At 40.3% G+C, this 21,943-nt stretch overlaps 1 protein-coding gene across 1 annotated transcript in view; it reads left to right on the forward strand.

Moving 5' to 3' along the window:
- Positions 1–6,946: 6,946 nt before the first annotated feature.
- cacna1ib (calcium voltage-gated channel subunit alpha1 Ib) overlaps positions 6,947–21,943 on the forward strand; it is a gene marked incomplete at its 3' end in the record, with an annotated part of 154,744 nt that continues 139,747 nt past the window's right edge. Inside the window, exon 1 of the mRNA XM_083905613.1 lies at positions 6,947–7,185. Within this exon, the coding sequence (XP_083761739.1) occupies positions 7,172–7,185 (14 nt within the window). The 5' untranslated portion in view covers positions 6,947–7,171. The remainder of the gene's footprint in view (positions 7,186–21,943) is intronic.

Raw genomic sequence — 21,943 nt, forward strand, 5'->3', positions numbered from 1 at the left:
CAAAACCCAATAAATCAAGAAAGAAATATCTGATGCGTCCTTCTCCCTCTTTTGACAATCTGTCTCTCGCTGTGTGTTATTCTTCTCGAGTCGTGCTGTTCATCGCGAACCCTCCCCGCAGCTTTTTGAGTACAAGCGTGTGATTTACGAGGCTGCAGCCGACGCGGCCATCAGTAACGCCGTCAATCCGCGTCTGACAGGTGTCATTCATCATCAGGCGTGTATACCACGGACGACGGGGAAGGCTTTGAGGTGTTTTTTTTTTTTTTTTTATGGCCTTTTAGCTGAGTAACATCCCCGACATCTGAGGCATGGAATTAACTTTATTGAGCTCAGAGCAGAGTGACACATTGGCCGAAGCATTCGCTTGGGCAATACTTGAAAGCAGTAGTTTGACCAAGTGGATTTGCATGTTGTCTCTGTGATTTTAATCTGATGATTGTTTTGCAGACTCATGTTAAATGCGTATGCATTGTGGCTCCAAAGTGATCACATTGAATTCAAGCAGAATTTGTTTGTGATTGAGCTGCCGTTTAATCCCGTCAAAATGATAAGAAATGAGGGATTTCGTAATTTAATTTGTAAAGATTGGTTGGTAGTTCAATTAGTATTACTTAAGAACTGTTAATGTTGCTGTATTTTTAAACTGTTAACGTCGTGTTTTAGTCTGGATGACTATGTTAATCTGGACCTCAAAACCTCAAAATGCACTTTTATTCCTTGGCTTTTGGCTCGGCATTAGAGTTGTCTATTCTAATCCTTAACACTTTTATTATGTCCTGTTGGTTTTACATTGGTCTTAGTGTTTTCTTGTGTCGTTTTTATGTCTAACTTGCTTTAGGGTTAGGGTTAGTGCTTTATCAGTACATTTGGATTGGATTTGGTTGGATTGGACAAGGGTAATCTAACATTTGATATTATACTGAATAGAAAACATTTGAATTATATTGTTAACATTGGTTGCTAATGGAATAATCCATTTATAATTCTGTTCACTGTACATGTTACAGAGCGTATACCCGCAGTCTGAATCCGACATCATAATCAGATTAAGGTGTAGTTATATTCGTTTTTGATATACCACATTTGTTACTTGGACAAACCAGGAGAGTAAACTCAAATCATAAAAAAAAATGGATTGAGATTAGGCGGCAGCTAACTGTGTTGACGGCAAATTGCGGCCACTAACAGGTTGTCACAAGTTGTTAGGAAGCTCATCTTTCTTCTCCTCTCCACCTATGTTGTACTTGTATTGAATGTCGGGGAAAATCGTTTCAACTCTAGTGAAGCAAGTCACCAATACAATAATCCCATTTATGTATTTGGATTACGGTCATCATGGCACTGTTTCATCCAGACTATTGTTTTGAAATCATATGTGTTGTGAGTGCCCGAGCAAATTTTGTCTCTTAAATGGTTTCTTTGTGGCGTCACTGTGTGTGAGAGGGAGCTAGAGAGCATCATCCTCACTAAGCTGAAAAAAAACAACAGACATTTTGTACAGGATGTGAATTTCTGGGGAGCTTTTATTCTGAAATTCCACTTAGTAGGAGGTTTTGAGCCACAGCAGTTGCTAATTATCTTGGTACGAGGGTGAAATTGTTTGCCTTTTTTTCTTTAATTTCTTAGGAACATCACATGTGTATTATGTTCTTGTAAAGCTAGCTCTGTCAAGCAATACTATCAGCTCTAACTGAGGGAGTGTTTGTGTGTATTCACTGGCAGAACAGTGACCCCACTGTGTTTTTTTTTTGAGCAGTAGAAGAATATATGTGTTTTAAATCCTTCTCAATTCGTTGTTACTTTGATGTAAAATTAATCACTTCCTGTGTGTGCGGGGGGAAATCGACGTGAAACCTAAACACCGCTGTGCCCGAGAAACAACAGAGAAGAGAGTCCCGCGGAGTTGACGGCGCTTAATCAGCTCTGTGTGAGCTCATTTGACAATGGTGTTATTGTAACAGGCGTGTTTGTCGTTTGTTTAACAGTCGCACGCCGCGCGACATTTTGTGTGTTCATACAAGGCCTGATAAACTTACCTGGGGGAGTCTTTAATAGATATTTCTGTCACCAAAAAGGCGTAATATTAAGACTTCACTTCTGGGTCGACAAAGTGAAATACAGTTTAGTCTGTTGTCAGCCTTGGTCGTTGGATAACGTTTGTATTATTCATACGGCTCCATTAGACGCATTTGATCTGATGATGAAAAAAGGCCGGCCGCGTTTCCCCCCCCCGCTTTGCATTTCATCACCGTCTCGTTTCATCCTCCCACTCGTTCGGTTCTTCTTAAATATCCCGGGTGTTGTCGCTGTAAGTGAGACTATGCAAGTCCGTCTTGAATCAGCCTTCGACGATGGACACAGCTGAGCTGCGCTAGTGGAACCACTTGAGGCTTAATCGTCCGAAATCAGACTTTTTCAGGTGAGTCTTGACGGTAACAAGGCGGTAACAAGACGGCAGATGTTGGCGTGTTTGTGCATGAGGTCTTAAGAAAACCTTAGCTTGCGGTCAACGATGGACATTGGACCATTAAGTTTCTATGACTGAGGCTGAAAATATTTCATTTCGTCTTCCAAAGTCAAAGTTTAGTCACGTCCGACACCACGTGATGTCACTGCGAACTGAATCCCACTTGAACTTTGTCTTTTGGAGGTTTTTAATGCTGGATTACTGCCCCGGGGGGTTGAAACATGCACTTGAACTTTCCTTTTCATTTGTCTGTGGTAATCTTCAACCTTTGGTTTCGCTGAGTAGAAAGAAGTTAATTTTTATCATTTTGGTGGAAATCGCCAACACATATATACCCTACCGTTCAAAAGTTTAGGGTCAAAATACAGAAATACACTCTATACATTGTTAATGTGATAAACGTCTATTCTATCTGCAAACGTCTGTTTTTTAATGGAATATCTACACAGGTGCATCGGATAGCAACCATCTCTCCAGTGTTCTAATTGTGCACTGTCTTTGCTAATCGCGCAGAATTTTCTTTGTGTTGACTGTTTGTTCTTCATGGAGGTGACGTTGTGCAAACGCTAGCGTTGATAATCCCTTTCGATCACTTTTTGGCGGACCATTTGAGTATTTTCTTCGCCTTCGCTACTATTTTCCCAGTACATAGATGGATGGATTGTTATTTTTACGAAAAGCTGCCACTTTATTGTGACGTGACGACCGATTTAGCGCTTTTTATTTACTACCGAATTAAGACACCGATCATAAAAACTGCGAGGGGGTAGCAGGAGGATAACTTTTATTCTTTTGTTCAACACGACCAGGTCTTTTAATAAAGTAAGAATTAAGAAGTCCCTAAGTATCGTAACGGGCGGTTGTAGAGCTGCACAGCACTGAGCGCCCCCTACAGGCCTGGAGCTCTAACGTTACTGAATATGCACGTGTTATACTCTCCTGCTTGTGCTTTCGGTTTTCGCATGCGTTTCGGGTCATTTCGGTGCATTTGCCGCCAGTCGGCCGCCGTACTTTCTAATTTTGACGATCTATCTTACCAATATTGTACTCGATCTTGAGTCCAAGATACCTGCGAAATCATGTCGCGTTTCAATGATTGGTTGAATATCGTAGTTAATTTAAGCCGCGTTGGAAAGACTTGTTGATATTTTGAGTTTTATTTTGCAGCTCATTAAACGACTGAGGCTTTGGAAAGGCCGCTCTCTCTGTCATGTCAGATTTGAGATGTGCTTGTTTTTAACGATCCAAGGGAAACTCTCCATCTCTGAAACTCCCTGCCAATGTTGATGCATGTTTTACTGCCTTCAACTCCCTTGAAGACTCTTTCTTTCGTTTTAGTTGTCTTTGCAGCATTGGAGGTTTTCAACGGCGTTCAATCTGAACTTCCATTTCATTACTTAAATTCTCCTGGGACACTTCAGTGGGTACCTTGAAGGAAAGTGCAAGAGCACAGGCAGAGATCCAACGGGGGGCAGTCAAAGGCTAAGAGACCAACGATGCACAGGGCATTCTGGAATATATCGTGGTGTTACATTTTAAAAAGCCCCTCAGCTCTTAACAACAAAGAGAGAGAGGGGAACAAAAAAAAAACCCACCAAAAGTTTCAAACTTCCTCATTGACTTTCATTCACAGCAGCCACAGAGCCAGCATTGTGTTGCTGCAGTCGGTAAACAGCAGCTGCTCGTCGCCTTTAATGAACAGCGATGTATCACCGCGACGACCGGCACTCTGCATTTTTAATGGAGTCGCAGCTTTTAAGTGGAAGAGCCTGTCCAGATGCACTTGGACACCGTGTTTGTTGTCTGCGTTCTCTGCTCTATATACGTTTTTGTTTTTTTGTTTTTTTTGCTTTCCAAAAAGCACCCGAGTGTGTCTGAAAAACCGAGTCCCACTTGAACTTTGTGCCTTTCCCTTTCTTCTGTCGTTCGCGGCTCCTTATTGCTGGATTATTGTCTGGATGAAACGTCCACTTGAACTTCACTTTCCCTCTGGCTGCTTCTTTTTTTATCTGCCTTCAGTGCCCACTTGACTGTGGTGATTGTGAGTGCTGGTGTCAAGGAGGAGGAGAAGGTGCAGTGGCATGGCCAGATTAGTTATCCTTGGCTTTTTGTGGCTTAAGGCCAATTTTTTTTGTGTTTATTATGTCATTTTTAGGTTTATTTTCAGCTTCTAACAAAGTTCCCACAGTGTGGAACTCTTTATTTTAGTTTTTTGATGGTTCTGTCATACAAAATGGTCTCTGTCAAGCAATACTACCAGAACGTCTTGTGTTCGCCAAAAACAACAAATCACCTCCTGTGTCCAGTGTGGAAAGGTCACCGGGCAAAGCTAGATTTAATAAATGAAATAAATCACAACAGCCCTATTATTACACTGTTAAGAAGTAAATGTCGAGGAGAAAGTTTGCGAAGATGAAGCCCGCTAGCTTAAATGCTAAAGCGTTGTTGCTGGTTAACTCGTCTGTTTATAGTCCGATTCTTACAGATAATACATTGAGGCTCTGTGTCGATATATAGATGTCTAAAAACATGCGTTTGTGAAAAAGAATAAACCCAATAAGCCGACTCGTATGTAAGACTTTATGCTAATGACCGCCACATTGGTAGCTCAATTCGAAACGATGAAAGAACTTGGGATACCGAGCACAATTTATATCAGTGCGAACTGATATAAGTCGTATCGCGTCGTCGCCTTAACCTACTTAGCGTGTGCTCACATCGAGCCGCGTGTAACAAGCTACGCTGCCATGGTCGCTAAAGGGCAATTCACATCTGTCAGGCGAGTGACACCGAATCAAGAAGCCTTCACATTCTCACCAGAACAGAAGAGTCATTGAAGTGTCATACTTAGATCTCTGCGTGACAACACACGCAGTCGTAATCCGTCTCTCCGTTTCTGAAACAAGGCCGTGGCTGTCGACGTCAACAATCGTCCAACAATTTGCATTGATGCATTTAAAGAATTAAGGTCAGATCTCGGGTGCAAAGATTAACTAAACAAACGTATGTATGTGCTCAGCAGAACCTGAATATCACAAGATTTAGTTTAACCATCTCGGGTTAACCTCACCTCTTGTCCAATGACAGCCGAGATTAGCCCCCAGCTCCTCAGCAAAGGATAAGCAATCGATAACAGATTGAAGGAAGGGTGGGTGTTTTTTTTGTTGTTGTTTTTTTTCATTAAATTAAATGAGTTCTTTTTCTTCAAACGCAAGTTGAAAATGCAGGAATGGGTGCGTATGTTGTATATGTTTGTATATATATGTACATATATGTATATGTATGTATGTGTATGTGTATGCATATATATGTGTATATATGTATATATGTGTATATGTGTGTATATATGTGTATATATATATATGTACGTATATGAATATATTTATATATCTATATTTATACATACATGTATATATATTTAAACATATACTGTATATATTTGAGGCTAGTATGAGGAGACCTTTTCACAGTGAAGGTGCACCAGTAAAAACACCCTCAAAAAAACAAACCGTAACTCTAAGTGAGCGCCGTCTACTTCAACAACGACAGGAGTGAGCGAAGTGGACTCGCGCTTTCAGTCGCTTTATTGAGAAATCCTGTGTCGGCCCTCAAAGGAAATCCATAGGCAGGTGCCACTCAGTCATATCAGGAGCTATTCTCTCTCTCCACTAAACACCGTGTCGATTCCTCTCGACACTAAGCCCTCCGACTCAACCGGGGCCTCTCCTTTTGTCACTCTTGGTCTTTTCTTCTCTGCTTTATTTCCCGCAGCACTCTCACACGTTCTCGTACAACCTCTGGTTTCTGCAACGAAGAGTTGGTCAACGTGGGGGGAAAAAACAACACAACGAATATGTACATAGGTGTATAGAGGCCCATTTCCAGTGTTCTAATGGTACACTGTGTTTGCTAATCGCGTTAGAAGGCTATTGGATGATTAGAAAAAAATCGTTATTTCTAGTCGTGTCAATGTCCTGACTCTATTTTGCATTCGTTTTGCAACTTTTTTGATCAATAATAGTGTGCCTTTTAATGGAAAACACAATGGACTCTTTATTCGATCATCTCTTTCAATTTGGCATATTCTCATTTTCCCTTTATTGGTACAGCAACTTGTGTCTTTCAAGTTTTTTCTATGTGACATTTAAGAGCTTTCATTGGGCTTTAATTCACATGCAATGGTTCATCCAATGGTTGGCAATGGTTCTTCCATGTCTGTTCTTTCGCCATTTGGTTGTCTATAGATTCACGGATCATCTCAACTTTTCTTTTGTGCCTCTTTATTTCAACCTCCTCTCTCTTTCTCAATCTGCAGACTGTTGCGTTGCCATGACGAGCGAGGAGGCGGAGGGCCCCAGCGTTCCAACACCGTCAACGGCCAGGGTAACGACATCGACAGCCAGGGATGGCGGCGGCGGCGGCTGCATCAGCGACGACGACGCCGTCGCTTCCGCTTTCCCGCACGTATGTTCCCCGTACCGCCTCCCGTGTCCTGAGGAGAAAGAAGAGAAAGAGGAGGAAATAGAGGAGGCGGGGATTATTCAAGAGGAAAGGATCGAGGAGGAGGACGAGTGCGAGAGGGATGACGAAGAGGACGCCAGCAGCGACACCAGCGTCTTAGTGGTGCCTTACCCCGAGCTCGTACCCGTGGTCTTCTTCTGCCTCAAGCAAACGACCTGCCCTCGCAGCCTGTGCATCCGCATGGTCACCAGCCCATATCCTTTTTGTTTCTTATACCGGAAATGGAGATAAGTACTCGTCACTATTTAATCTTGCAGACGTCTTGTAAACATTAAGAAAGACGTGATGTTTCATTTCTGTTTAGCTAGCGATGGATTGTGGTTTGAAGTTTGAGCGAAGCTGCCTTTAGTTCTTGGTGTGTGTGCGGAAAAAAGGGTTTTCCACGACCAGTTTTCAGCACTACTTCATGACTCCTCAAGATGGCGCTTATTACAGGTATGAAGGCAACGAAAGTTGAGTTGCTGACAAAGTTGACCGCGCTGGTGAAATCAATACATGTTCCTGCACTTGACCCGTTTGGCGGGCATTTGGTTTTCTCCATTTAGAAAGTTATCGCGACGAATGAACCATACATTTTTTTTGCAGAAAGTTGTTGTGTTGTAATACATGAGGTTGAGGCCCGGTCGAAATTCGGGGGGGTAATCCCGTATCTCACCTCATACCCATAATGCATTGAACTAGACCGTTTCGTCCCATTTGGTTTGGTTGCTTTCACACCAGAGGAAAACCGTACCAAAGTAGGGCGGATAAAGCGGTCCGAGACCTGCCTGAATGGGTGGTCTCGGACCGCTTTATCCACCCTACCTTGGTAGGGTTAGGGTTAGAGAAACTCGAGTGAAGAACTCCTGGGAAGTCCTCATAGGGAATGAGAACAATTCCGCATTAACCATTTCAAAAATTCTGGCCAAACACACAATTATTTGTCAGATACCACACACAAAAAAAGGGTCGATTTGGTGTAAACCAAAGTACCGAGATTACATTCAAACCTACGCAAACGGACCGAACCAAGGCACCAAATGCTATAGGTTTTCATACCTAAATCTCTTCTCATCTTGGCCCTTTAATCTGGGTATAAGATTCTTAAAAACTAAATTCGGAGGTGGTTTGAAACGCGTCTAAAATTCAGATGGGTCTCAACGTGAATGCACAGCCAATCAAGCCATGACAACAGCATGGGACACGACAGCAATAATGCAGTAGCATTGTTCTCGCTGTGCTTGAGTTCTGCACCACGACTCCACAGGGCAACTGGTTTTAGAGCAAGCCGATGTTTCTGCTGCTTCATTGTTGTCCTGCATCTGCGGGTACGTCTACTGTATCTTGTTAGCAGCCATCCGTGGAGATGGATTGGTTCATAGCTCATATAGAGTCTGCCAGAGATCTGTCTGTCTGTTTGTAGTTTGTGAAGAAAGCCAAATTTTCCAATGTTTCCAAACCTCTAACTACTCCTTTTGCCGCTTCATCCCTGAATGAGATACACAGTGGAGTAGTTGAATTACTACCTTTACGATACAGTCCCCACGTTTAGCATACACTGCTAATAAACACTGGTTCTGAGGATCTGAGAGGAAAGAACGAGGGTTATTTGAGTGTTTGCATGAATTACATTGATAGAAACAGAGAATTCCCAGCCATATTAGTTTAGCCTTTTTAGTTTTGTGAAGCAGGCATCGCATCAACTTCTGACTTGGCCTGATTTATAACCAACCGAGCAAGAGAAAAAAGAGCAAACCATCCGTTCAGACTTGAGTGAAATGGCTTTCTGGGGGGGAAAATGTCTTAAATCAGAGAAGGAGAAAAAACACTCAGTGTAATTGTCTGTGTTTGGATCCCAGATCTTTAATTAACGTCTGTTTCTCCTGTATATTCCTATAGGTCTCCGTTATATATCCCTGCAATGACTTGAATACATTTTAATCCTTAACTCTTTGAGAATTTCTCAACAAATCACTGTAGAACAGTGAGAGTAGTGTGAACTGGGAATTGTGAATATTTGATCCAAAAGCAGCCGTCGGTCGTTTGTTTTTCTTGTCGCTTTGATAAGATGCAGGTTAAACGCGCAATGCATTCTGGGTAGCCCTTGCTCCCAAGGGTGGTCTCGGGAAAATCTCAATATTGAGGGGGCGATACTTTGGTGCAGGGGAAATATTGTAATTTGAGCAATTAAAGTGAAAACTCTGCTTAAAGGGGTCGACTATTTTGCTCTCGGACGCTCTCGAACGTCTCAAAACCGTTTTGCGCTCGACGATGAACCCGTTCTGGTTTCCACTTCCCAGCGTTCTCAGCGTTCGATCCAATCGCTGTAACTACACGAGAGGAAATATGAGTGAATGTGGGCCACATGCATGTGTTCATTTAAAAAAAGAAAGAGGCTCATATTGACCCCCAGTCCACTTTGCCACATCGGGCGAAATTGATCCACATGTGAATTCTTCTTTGTGCGACGGTGAATGCGGTCAGGGCCACTCTCTCTGCGTGAGTACGTGGATTTCATTCAAGCGGTTATATTGGCAGGGTTTTTAGTGATGGTAGAAGAGAGAATAAAATGAAAAAAAAAAACGAGAGGGAAATCCTGATAATGCAAAAGAAAAGGAAAAATAATAATAATATGTGTATTAAGTAATGGAAACCTAAATGACATAAACGTATATAAAGAAAATAACAGAATGTAAGCAATTAGGGTACTGAATATAAACGTAATCTCAAATGAATGCACTAATTGTTTTAATAACTACTGTATAACTATAAGATTACACAATATTACTCATTACTGCCAACTACAGGTTAAAGGCCAATTTTAAAAATGTAAGAAATTAACAAAAACATTGCAAAAATACATACAAACAAGACATGATCACATGTAAACAAGTCATTAACAGATGTTTACATGAAGTTGAGATTAAATCATCTTACATAAAACGCATAAATACAAATGGTATATATCCACATTTGTCCACCTGTGACATTAGTGAATATATTGATTAGTAATATATAACCAGGTCAATATGCAGAGGCGCAGCTTGTGAACAGGCAAAGCAGGCATCTGCTTGGGGCCCCGAGCCGATAGAGGGGCCCCCGACACTCGGAGCCTGAGGGCTGTTTTTTACTGAAATGTGCAGTGACCGGCCGCCTCCCCCCGTCCCCCTTAAAAAACAATAAGTCATACATTCTTCGTTGGTGTCCGATTATAACATGACATAACGATGACGAACACTGGTTGGAAGGGCCCCCTGGGATTTTTTTTGCCTCGGGGCCCCTGCAGACTCTAGAATCGCCTCTGTCGATACGAGTAGTAGATAAAGAACACTTCTCTGAGTTTGAGTTTTGTTTGAAATAGTTGCACAGTGACCTTTTCAAATAGAGCTGCTGTTTTCTACGCAATACCTTTTGAAATTTACATTTTTCTTTTTCCTAAATTGTACGTTTCCCCCCCCCGCAAAGTTTGATAAAATGTCGGAGGCAGGCAAACACACATCGTGGTCTGCGGTGGCTCGTTTTCCATCAGGGAGTTCCGTCACTGTATCCACATCTGCGTGATGCCACTAATACTGAGTAGAGTGCCGAGCTGTGAATATCAAGTTAACCAGGTTCGTTCACACAGTGAGGGGATGATCAGAGCAGCGTAGGAAGGGGAAGGGAATGGAAATGATTTTCTAAGCAAAAAAAAATGCTGCTCTCTCCACACTCTGAACCCTGTATACCTGTGGATTTGGAAGAAGGGATGAGCGAGAGAGAGAGGGAAGAGAAACAGAGCATGTAGTGAATTTATATTCTGCTTCAAACCAAATGTGAGAGCTGGGGGGGGGGGGGGGGAGAGGTCAGATTAATAGCTTCCAATTCACTTCCAATCTCCTCTGGACCAACACATGTGGCCCTCTGCATGTGTGCCACTGGCATTACAATCAAAATCAAGGATTGGTAGAGTGGGTCCTTCCAAGTCTGCTCCTCCAGAGACGAGGCAAGGTGATTATTTTTGTTTATTCAGAGTTAGCGCTAATGAAATTAGCTTGACACAATTAGCAAACGTGACATATTAAACAGATTGGTTGAATAATGAATCGTAATTGGTCAATAGTGGCATTCGATGGTCTGCGTTGCTATAAGGACTAAAACGCTATGTTTATTAAAGGTGCATTATGTAATAAATCTAAAGCAACTGGCCGTTAAAATCCTCCTAATATGTCACAGAGACTCAGGAATAATGTTCATATAACAAACTGAACTCACCGACAACAACAGCACAGACAAAATATTTGCATTAAAAAAAAAATATTTTGCAGACTGCAAATCATGTTTATGTTTTGAAATCATGTTTTTGCGTGTGGCGCCACCTACCGCCGTCTACCAATCATTGCAGTTGGAGTCTCAGCTGCCGAGCAACCACGGGTTGCCAGTTTAGTCAGAAAACGAAAACCTAAAAGACCTCGGTATTTTTTAAATTTGAATGTAGTAACGGTTTTTGGCCACATTCTTACATATGGCACCTTTAAGACCAAAGAATTTAACGGCGTGCTGCTCTGTGTCGTTATAAAGGCTTGCTAGCATGACTCAGCCGCAGCGTTAGCTTTATGTCCGAACAACGTCGTTCTCGTTGTTTACTTTGAGTGATTTTTTTTATCCTTTTAAAAAGGAGCTCCTTTTTTTTTAAATAATAATAATAAAAAAGACTATGAGGACGTACACTGAACCTATAGAGGCTGAGTGTATGTGTTAGCGATGCTAGCATGTCCGCAGTTCCAAGCCCATGTTAGCTAACAGAACCGTTGTTGTAGTCGATGAGTTTAAATCAATAATTTCTTTCTAAGAAGTGTAATAAACAGAATTATATTATCAAGCATTGTGTTGACTAATTGTTGAAGCCCTAATTGTGTAGTTTTTACAATTACTGAGCATATACCCCAAAAATGCATACTTTTGTAAAAAAAATAGCATTGTAACAATGGGCCTAAATCCCGTTAAGGCCTGTAAATACTCCACAAGAACAAAGGAACTTGTTATTTTTCTTGAGGCGCCAAGGACGATAAAACAAAGTTAGTTCTGGCCGGGACTTTTCACACTTCACGAGAAACTCAAGTGCAGAACTCCTGGGAAAGTCCTCGCAGGGAATGACAACAATTCCGCATTAACCACTTCAACATTTCTCGCCAAATGACAAAACACAATATTTGTCAGATACCGCACAAAAAAAAGTTCTGCCGTGGATGATGTGTCAAGAACAAGCTGCGAGAACTCCCAGACGAGGGCTTGCGAGAAAAATAATGACGCCATTCTTTTTTTTTCTCGCAGCCCTGGGAGAACGCCGGAGAGCGGAGAACAAATGTTCTTGCGGAGTACGTACAAGCCTTAAAGGGCCGATTCCAACTGACACGTCGTGTTAATAATGCACTTTGAACATGAAAAGCTCAACGCTGATTTTGTTGTTTATAATCCCGGACGGCAACCGGTCTCAAATTATGCCTCGTTATAGTAAATATTCTGAAGACTGTGATAAGTAATGCATTTATGTTCAAAATTGTTTTTTTTATTATAACAGATTTGAAATCTTATTCCAAGTCGAGGATATACAAGATGTATTACTTGTATAACATTGGAAGGAAGAACTCAGTCCTTCATAGAATATGAAACATCCCGCCCATTGGAAGAGTCCTTCTGGGGGGGGGGGGGAAATCCCCGATGATGTAATACGACTGAAATTCAGCCAATCTTGCATCCATCCTTCCTTGACTTTGAGAAACACCTACTGACACACGGACAAGGCTGTGCGTTGAATGCTCCAATGAATGCTTCTAGAAATAAGGGTTCCAAAAGGGTTCTTCTACAAGGGCTGAGGTTCTACCTGGAACCATTTGCTTCTGAAAAACGCTTTCCCCGAAGAAAGGGTTTTTCAAGGGTTCCAGTAAGAACCATTTTGATCCACAGAACCCTTTAAAACCCCCTTCCCTGAATAAAGGGTTTTAAAATGGTTCTTGGTGGAACCCTCCAAAAGGGTTCCAGGTGGAACCTTTATAAAAAGGAGGAGGACAAGCCGAAGAACCTTATATGGCTCTGCTTAGAACTTTTGTTTTAACACTCTTAGAAATAACGGGTCCTTCTACAAGGGCTGAGGTTCTACCTGGAACCTTTTGCTTCTGAAAGACACTTTCCTGAAGATAGGGGTTTTCAAGGGTTCTTGGTAACACTAATGGTTCCAGTAAGAACCATTTTGATCCACAGAACCCTTTAAAACCCCTTCCCTGAATAAAGGGTTTTAAAATGCTTCTTGGTGGAACCCTCCAAAAGGGTTCCAGGTGGAACCTTTATAAAAAGGTTATCCTATGAGGATAAGCCGAAGAACCTTATATGGCTCTACTTAGAACTTTTGTTTTTACACTCTTAGAAATAGGGGTTCCAAAAGGGTCCTTCTACAAGGGCTGAGGTTCTACCTGGAACCATTTGCTTCTGAAAGACGCTTTCCTGAAGAAAGGGTTTTTCAAGGGTTCTTGGTAACACTAATGGTTCCAGTAAGAACCATGTTGATCCAGAGAACCCTTTAAAGGCCCTTTCCCGAATAAAGGGTATTTAATGGGTTCTTGTTGGGTAACACTAAGGGTTCTCCTATGAGGACAAGCCGAGGAACCTTATAATGGTTCTACTTAGCACTTTTATTTCTAAGAGTGTACACCCAACTGTTCATCCTAGAATGAAAGCTATAATGAGCGTTCCCTCATCGAGCCCCCCCCCCCCCCCCCCCCCGGTCATGTGACGCCACGCCTTGCTGCTGATTGGCTTTGGCGATTAGCCGCGGTTTAACGCCCTCCGATGCCTGTAATGGGCCGTTTGGACAAGACTTTACCTCCAAAAACGACGTGTAGCATCCACACGTTTACATTAAGATCGCCGTCTTTTAATCAAACGGCTGTCGTAAATCCGGTCGGATGACGCTTATCCCATCGTGTCGGCTTCTCCGGGGCGGAGAGAAAATGAGATTTGGCTGCAGTTAACGCAAACGGAACAGTTCTTGAATCACCGCAAGAGTGCGGCGGCTGCTGGGTATCGTTTTTGCGGGAACTTGTTTAAGAATTCGGTTTAAGAAAAAAAAAAAATCAGTGGAACTGCTGAATCGGTTCAGCAGCAGTAAACGCAGGTGATGCCGTCATTAAATGTCTAAAAGTACTTTGTGCTCAACGGCGCTTGGCAGGTCGGAGTCGTCGCGGTTCACCGATCCCTAATAAGCTCCAATTATATCATGCGTGCGGCTCAGTTATGGTTCTCAAAGTGCATAAAGACGAGGCCTTGGCTAAGGTTTCGTTTTAATGGAAATTAAAAAAAAACGATCTGGATTTACCTGTCGATCGTTTTTCTCGATGAATCGATCTGTATTTAAATTACGTCGAGCACATGTCAGCAACATTCACAGCCCTTAGGATTTAGGGCTTTTTTTCCCCCCTTATTTAACAAGAAGACCAACAGTACGAAGCCCTTTTGAGACAGTAATTGCTGTCTGTATGTGTAAACTTGACTTGACGAGGTCTGGCAGGGCCCCAGAGGATGACATGTGCTTTGCTGCTGATCTTGGCGTGAGTTTGTGCTGCCTCCATCTGCCTCGCTTTGATTTTTCTCTGTCTTTTTCTGTTCTCTTTTGTGTTTTTTGGCTGTGTCGAAAACAGAATTTATATATTTATTCTTATATATCATAGAGGTTCTTTTTCCTTTATAGATCCATACATGCCTGACAGGTTGTCCCAACCCGTGCTTACTTTTCTGCCAAATGCATTGTGGAGACGATATATCATTTAAGACGTCGCACATTTCTCTTTGTAGGCCCATACAGAGATGTTGATGATCGTCCAGAAACCATCATTTCCCTATAGGCAACTATCGCAAGTTTATTGAGTAGGAGATGGGTATCATTATTCTGTTATGGCGTTTTTCAATTACACTCAATGACACTGAGCCTCAAGACAGTGTCATCCATCTATTAGCTGGGTTTTTGTTGGTTGGTTTTAAACTGAAGTTTGCTTTGTATTTGTCTGAAAGTTTGAAGAATGATGTTTTTTGTATACATGTTGAATTAGATTGGATTTCCCACAGAGGAACCTGAGGAACAGAGACCCGAACTAAAATGGTATGATTATTACTATTGATTTGCCTAAAATGAGATTTCATCGATCAGAGGTAAATGATGATTTTGGAATTCATAGGATTTTTGTGATATTGAGATATTTGTTATATAGTTAACTGCAGTGAAGTATCATCGTGTTTACAACGGATGCTAATTAGCATTAGCTCTCCCTTGAATCACTTTTACGGAAACATTAAAAAGAGTCTGTTGTTGAACGTTCAGATTGCTAATGACAAAATAAGGACAAATATGATTTACAGTTTACACATATATATGTGTATGTATACATGTATGAATATATGTGTATGTATACATGTATGTATATATGTGTATGTATACATGTATGTATATATGTGTATGTATACATGTATGTATATATGTGTATGTATACATGTATGTATATATGTGTATGTATACATGTATGTATATATGTGTATGTATACATGTATGTATACATGTATGTATGTATACATGTATGTATGTATATATGTGTATGTATACATGTATGTATGTATATATGTGTATATATATGTGTGTGTATATATATATATGTGTATATATATGTATATGTGTATATATATATGTGTGTATATATATATGTATATGTGTATATATGTATATATATATGTGTGTATATATATATGTGTGTATATATGTGTATATATATATATATGTATATACATATATGTATATGTGTATATACATACATATATATACATATTTGGACAATTAGTCAATAGATTGGTGATTTTCTGACTGTTTTCAAAGGGTCTGGTTTGTTGCTGTATGGAAGATAAATGACATGGAAGAAGAGTTAGCACATTTATGAAGACGTAACCGTGGCGTTGACAGTGTTGAAGCTGTCAGCAGCTGATTGAGACATCATTCCGTCCTCATCCTTTTGTTTTCCTCTCTCCACCGATTCCCCCCCGTCTCTTCTTCCACTCCACTAAATCATTTATTTTCTTTCTTTCTCTCTCTTCCTCTGACTGTGACATGTATGTCTTTGGCTGTTCCCAGTGTTCTTGTGCTTATGCTAATGCTGCGATTAATTATTATGCTAATGTGACTGTTAATCACTATGCTAATGTCACTGCGCCCACCTGTCAAACTGCTGGGCAAGGACCCGTCATCTCGTCTGCTAGTTCATATTCAGCCGCTCTTAGAAAATATTATATTCAGTTAACAGTTTTCAGTTTTTATTGAGCATTAAATAAGCTTCTTTACAGCTTAATATCCGTCTTTGCTTTCCCCCACTGGGCTGTTAAGTGCCACCGCTCTACTGTTGATTTAATCGTATCATGACTGACCAAAAAACACTCGAGAATCTCACAATTGTTAAAGGTGAAACCACCAAAAAGGCAAAAATATATGCATTGAAGATTCGGGATTCCAGTCATAGTGTAGTACTGTAGGAGTTAGGGTTAGGGTTGACATCAAAACAAGTGATCGTATATATTATGCACCATCATATTAGCATGAATGCTAATGTTGTATAAGTCTTAGCTATGATTTGTAATTTTTCTCTGCTAGCATCTTTTATTTCATTTGTCAGAATCCTCTTCATGTCCCAATATATGGTTGTTTTAGTAGTTAGAGATGTCGTAAAACACTGCCTTAAGCTAACCCTGACATTAGCCTACTTCGAACCCTAAAGGCCTTTGCACACCGGAAGCGTTTTTTTTAAATTTCATGCTAATTATCTGCACATTAGCATCAGCCGCAGCGAAATTGCGACTGTTATTTTTTTTCGGGCCGTCTTATTTAATTATCCGCCAAATCCACAGCGAACCGATCAGAATGAGCGTTGCCGTTGTTGTCGAAGTGCGGTCCAAACATTTACTCGGCGTCGGATCGCTTCGTTGCGTTTCTTACGAGAAGTGTGGAGATTCACCGCGATGTGATTTTTTTTTTTCCATAATTTATTTGTTTCTTCTTGTGTCTGTGCATGATGTACATGGTAGGACGCGTCCTAACACTAATGCTTAAAATACAAGGTTTTAACCCAAGGTGTAACCGACTATGGTTTATAACGGTTTTTTTTTCTTTGTTCCTCACGAAGACGCACACAAAAGTAGACGAACACACATGCACACACTTCTTCTGCCTCTCTTTCCCTTGTAAACGTGTGCTGTCATATGTTGACAGAACAATGTGACGCACACAGGGAATAGACCCCCGTGAGGAAATCCCACCGACGGTGTGTGTGTGTGTGTGTGTGTGTGTGTGTGTTGCAAACGTGAATCACATAATGCCAAAAGCTATAGCTGTTTTTTTTTTTACTTTCACTTCCATGAGAGGGACAGCGAGAGAAAGATACAGAGTAGCATCACCGCTCACGTCTGCCATGTGCACTCATGTGTGCTTTTACTGTGTATGGCTGTGTATCCGGGTGTGTGGCTGTTCTTGTATTTGTGGCTTTGTGAAGACCGTAAAGTGCAACCGTACAGAGCGAGGACATTTTTTGGCTGGTCCTCATATTTTCAAAGAGCTTTTTCTTAGGGGTTAAGACCTGGTTTTAGAGTGTGTGAGGGGTTGTGTGTGTGTGTGTTTATAAAGGGGTGGACAAAGACTGAAATTAAAAATGTGCTCAAGTAATAAAAAAAACAAATTTTCATGCAGTTTTGACACTTGAATGCAAACACAACAGGGGTCCAGCGCTTAGTGTTTCTCAAAATTAAAAATAAGGTCTTAAATAACGTCCAAAAATATATTCAGATGCCTGTCACAAAGAAATCATTTCAGGTGTCAACTCACATAACTTTATTAACAAGTGATTGATTGTCATTTTGGACTCATGCATTTACTTTAACAAAGTATGAACAATAACGATTGGAAGTTTAACATTTCTTCTTTGTAAAGGACCTTCATGTATTGTAATTAAGTGATGCAGGACATGGCCAAGTGGAACGAGAACTACTCATGTACTCGGGGATCCAGGAAGGGGATCCAGCAAAAAATATCTACCTCTATGACTATTATTTGGTCCAAAAGTATTATAAAGACGCCCAAAATATGTATGTAAATGTAGTAAGTTAATGCTCAACAATTTAATTTGGCTTTGTCATTCTCGTTTATTTACTCTCAGGAACACGTGCTCCCGAAGCGGTTGCGTTCAAAGACGTAGAGGTATTGGGGGGGAAAAAAAAAAAACTTACTTTCAGAATTACAAGCAGCGATTCCCCGTCCAAAAAGGGGCGATAACTAGCTTTCTAATGAAAACCTTCAGACAATACATGTTGCAGGCTCTCTGCCATCTTTTATCCCGGCACTGGCACATCCGTACTTCACTGAACAGACAATTTGTTCTTTGGCAGGAGCTGCGATTCATTTTAATAGTCCACCTTACCCACCCCCAACCCACCCGTTAACCGTTCTGTCTGTTTCATCCCTAAGTTTCAATTCTTCCAGCAGTTTAGAGCCAACGTTAGCGGTGGCGCGGACAAATCGGACGGCTTAATGAAATGTTCGGAAAAGGCTGCAGAACGAGTATTTTTAGCTTAATTTGCTCACTCTTGGTGGGTCGTGAGCTGAGTGGAGGGCAACATCTGCTGGAGTGGGCAACAAAGAGACAGAGCCGGTGGTGGAGATGTCACATTTATTTCAAAGCGATGGACGAGCGTATTATTCTCTCAAGTATATTTAAAAGTAATGGTGCTACCTTTAACCTTCCAGTTATTACATTCATTACAGCTGCTTTTTTTTGCGGTGCATGTCAGTGAATGGGTTGGATATGAGACCCGTTACTGTTCTCGGACCATAAATGAATCTAAAGTAACTCGGAAGCAAAAACTGAGGTATCATTAAACGCCTATCAGTTTGGTGAAGGATTTGTATAAACATGCGTAGCTGCCACTTTTAGCAGTGAAAGAGGGTCATTTAAGTTCAAAAAGCCCTGGTGTCGTTCATATTTCTGTCAATCAAAAGGTGTTTCCACCTTTCCTCCAATCATAATGCATCAGCCCATAATCCACACCCCGCCCATTGCTCCATTTACTCCCAGAGAAGCTGAGCTTCCATGGAAGTGAATGGGTGATACGGAGAATATTTTGTGACTAGAATATTTGGGGGTATTTTAATATTAAATAAAGCAACATAAAACACCGTCACATGTCTGTAGACATGTAAATAAGTAATTTTTGTTCCCGAAATTGGTCCCTATATATTTATATATATATATATATATATATATATATATATATATTTTTATATATATATTTTTATATATATATATATATATATATATATATATATATATATATATATATATATATATATATATATATTTTTATATATATATATATATATATATATATATATATATATATATATATATATATATATATATATATATATATATATATATGGGTCAATGACATCACGTGCATATTTTTGTGTGACGTGCATATTATTCGTCAGGTGGTTCAACCAATTTAAACCCACAAATGAAGTTAATGTGACCAAATGGTTTAGGAATGTAATGTGTGTAGTTTATTATACTGAATATATGAATTTGTGTTTTTGTGTGATTATTTAATGTAGACACTTTGAGCGATAGTTGCCAAATCATTCATTTTAAAATAAATATTAGGAATGTAGGAAATTTAGGAATTTTCTAAATAGGAAAAATAGGAATTTTATAAATATTTGGTTGTGCCGCCTGACATTTTTTGTTGTTGTGAAGTTAAAAAATACTGTTAAAAAATGAGTTAAAACTGTTAGAATAGTTATTCAAAATATGAGACATGTTCAAGTACATTGTTCTGGACTCAAGCATTGGAAACATATGCATTACATCTGTATTGAAAATACTTTTTAAACATACTTTTTTAGAAGCTTTATTTGTCATTGACCCATATATATATACATATATACTGTACATATAATTCAGCAAATGTGCAAATACACCATGATCCTGGCAACTAGGTCATAGTCAAACACTCACAATAAATGATAACCTCTGTTTGGCTTATTAAATAATAATTATTTCAAAAAAAAAATCAATTTTAAGTTTCTCCCCATAGCACATGATCTGTATATCTTTTGCAGGTCACATGACCCCTGAATGCCCTCTGTCACCCATATGACCCCCTCTGGCTTTGAGACCAGGATAGATTGCATCCAAAAAAAGAAAGAAAGAGAGAAAGAAAGAAAGAAGACAAGCCTGAAATCTAAATGTCACCATCCTCATAATGATTTTATGGATCAATTTTATTCTATTATTTTAGTCTTGGCCTCTGGCAGCTTTGCAGTCCGTGGTGTAATAAGCTCAGCGTATAGTGTGCTGAAGTCATCTATAAAAATTGAGTCCATTTGTTTTGGGAGGAAGTGATCAATAATTCAGCAGTGACATCAATAGTCCGTTGTGCCGTCGGGTGAGTGTATTGATTGGCGATGGATAAATGTGCTCCTTTGTGAATTTTTGTCAGTGGAGCGTTGAGTTTTTAGTTGTGTAAACTTACTGTTTGCACGTGTTAAACAGCATGACATTAACTGAGAACATAACAAAAATGCTAATTATAATGGTCTTAATACTAAGTTGAAATATCAGCGATGCTATAGCACTGGACTTGACTAGGTTGTGTTTACGTTACAACAGAAATTTGCATACAGTGCGTATGCAAATTAGGTCTGTAATTACGTCTGTAATGATGATCTATTTGGGTTACAATGGAACTAAACCTTTCGTTCTGTACTGCGTTGAAATGACACTTTATTTTTACATCACGTCGTGTATTTGCTCTCGTTCCCGTCGCTCGCACACATCATTTTTCACAAACTTTATTTTAAACGACCCTCAAACTGCACGTCTATTTACTTCCTTTAAACTTTTAACTCTTAACGCTGGATGTTAAAATGTGCCCTGAATGCATCTCCTATGACTGCATGTGATTAACGGTCTTTTAATATGCACAGATTACATTACTATTTTTGGATTGTGACTGTTATTTGATGATATTGTGCTTTCTTGCTTGCAATCCTTACATGCTTTAATTTATTTTTTTTAAAGTTTTTAAGTACCTTTTTTGTTATTTTTTAAGAACCTTAAAAGTGCCTTAAGGTTCTTGTACCTCAAGTACCTTCCTGAAGTAGTTAAAAAGGAGTATTTTTAAGTACAATTAAGAACTATTTCTTCAAGGGACAATGTGTAGTATTTATGGGTTTATATAACCCAAAATCCACTTTTTTTTATACATACTGTATTATGTGCTCCTGCATTGTCTAGTAGCTGTATAATAGTTTTTGTTTCATTTTCATAGTGTTTCAAAAAGTCATGTAAAATAACACGGTCGCATGCCGCGGTCGCATAGCCACTGTTAGCGGCGAGACGCCACGTTTCTACCGGAGCCTGTGAGGACAAACGCGAGAGAACAAATCAAGCGTCTCTTTACTTGTAGCGGAAGACCCGCCTCCTCTCTCTCTCCGCTTCGTCTGCTACGGCCGCGGTAGCTCCGCCCTCTCCCTCGCCTCACGAACCTCATCTGCTGACACGGAGAAAGACGACGAGGACGACATTTGACCGGCTGAGGACACCGTAGCGCTCAGGGAAGGGAGGGGGGGTGAGCAGAGGAGCAGTTCTTTGTTGTAAATTTCAGCCTCTCCTCTAGATGGCACTATAAACTACTTACTTTACCTTTAAGGTACTTGCCTTTTTTAAACTACCTAAACTACTAAAAAAAAAAGCTACTTGTCTAGGACTGATGGAGCGATTTATCCCGATTTACCCCCCCCCCCCCCCCAATTCTGGTAGCTTTACTAAGATTTCTTAACCCGTGTGAATTGGCCCATTAATATTACAGCTGTCTACACTCCACCTCCCCATGTAAAACTAATCCCGTACGAATAGG

Source organism: Microchirus variegatus (genome assembly GCF_963457635.1).
Source record: "Microchirus variegatus genome assembly, chromosome: 19".
NCBI lineage: Eukaryota > Metazoa > Chordata > Actinopteri > Pleuronectiformes > Soleidae > Microchirus > Microchirus variegatus.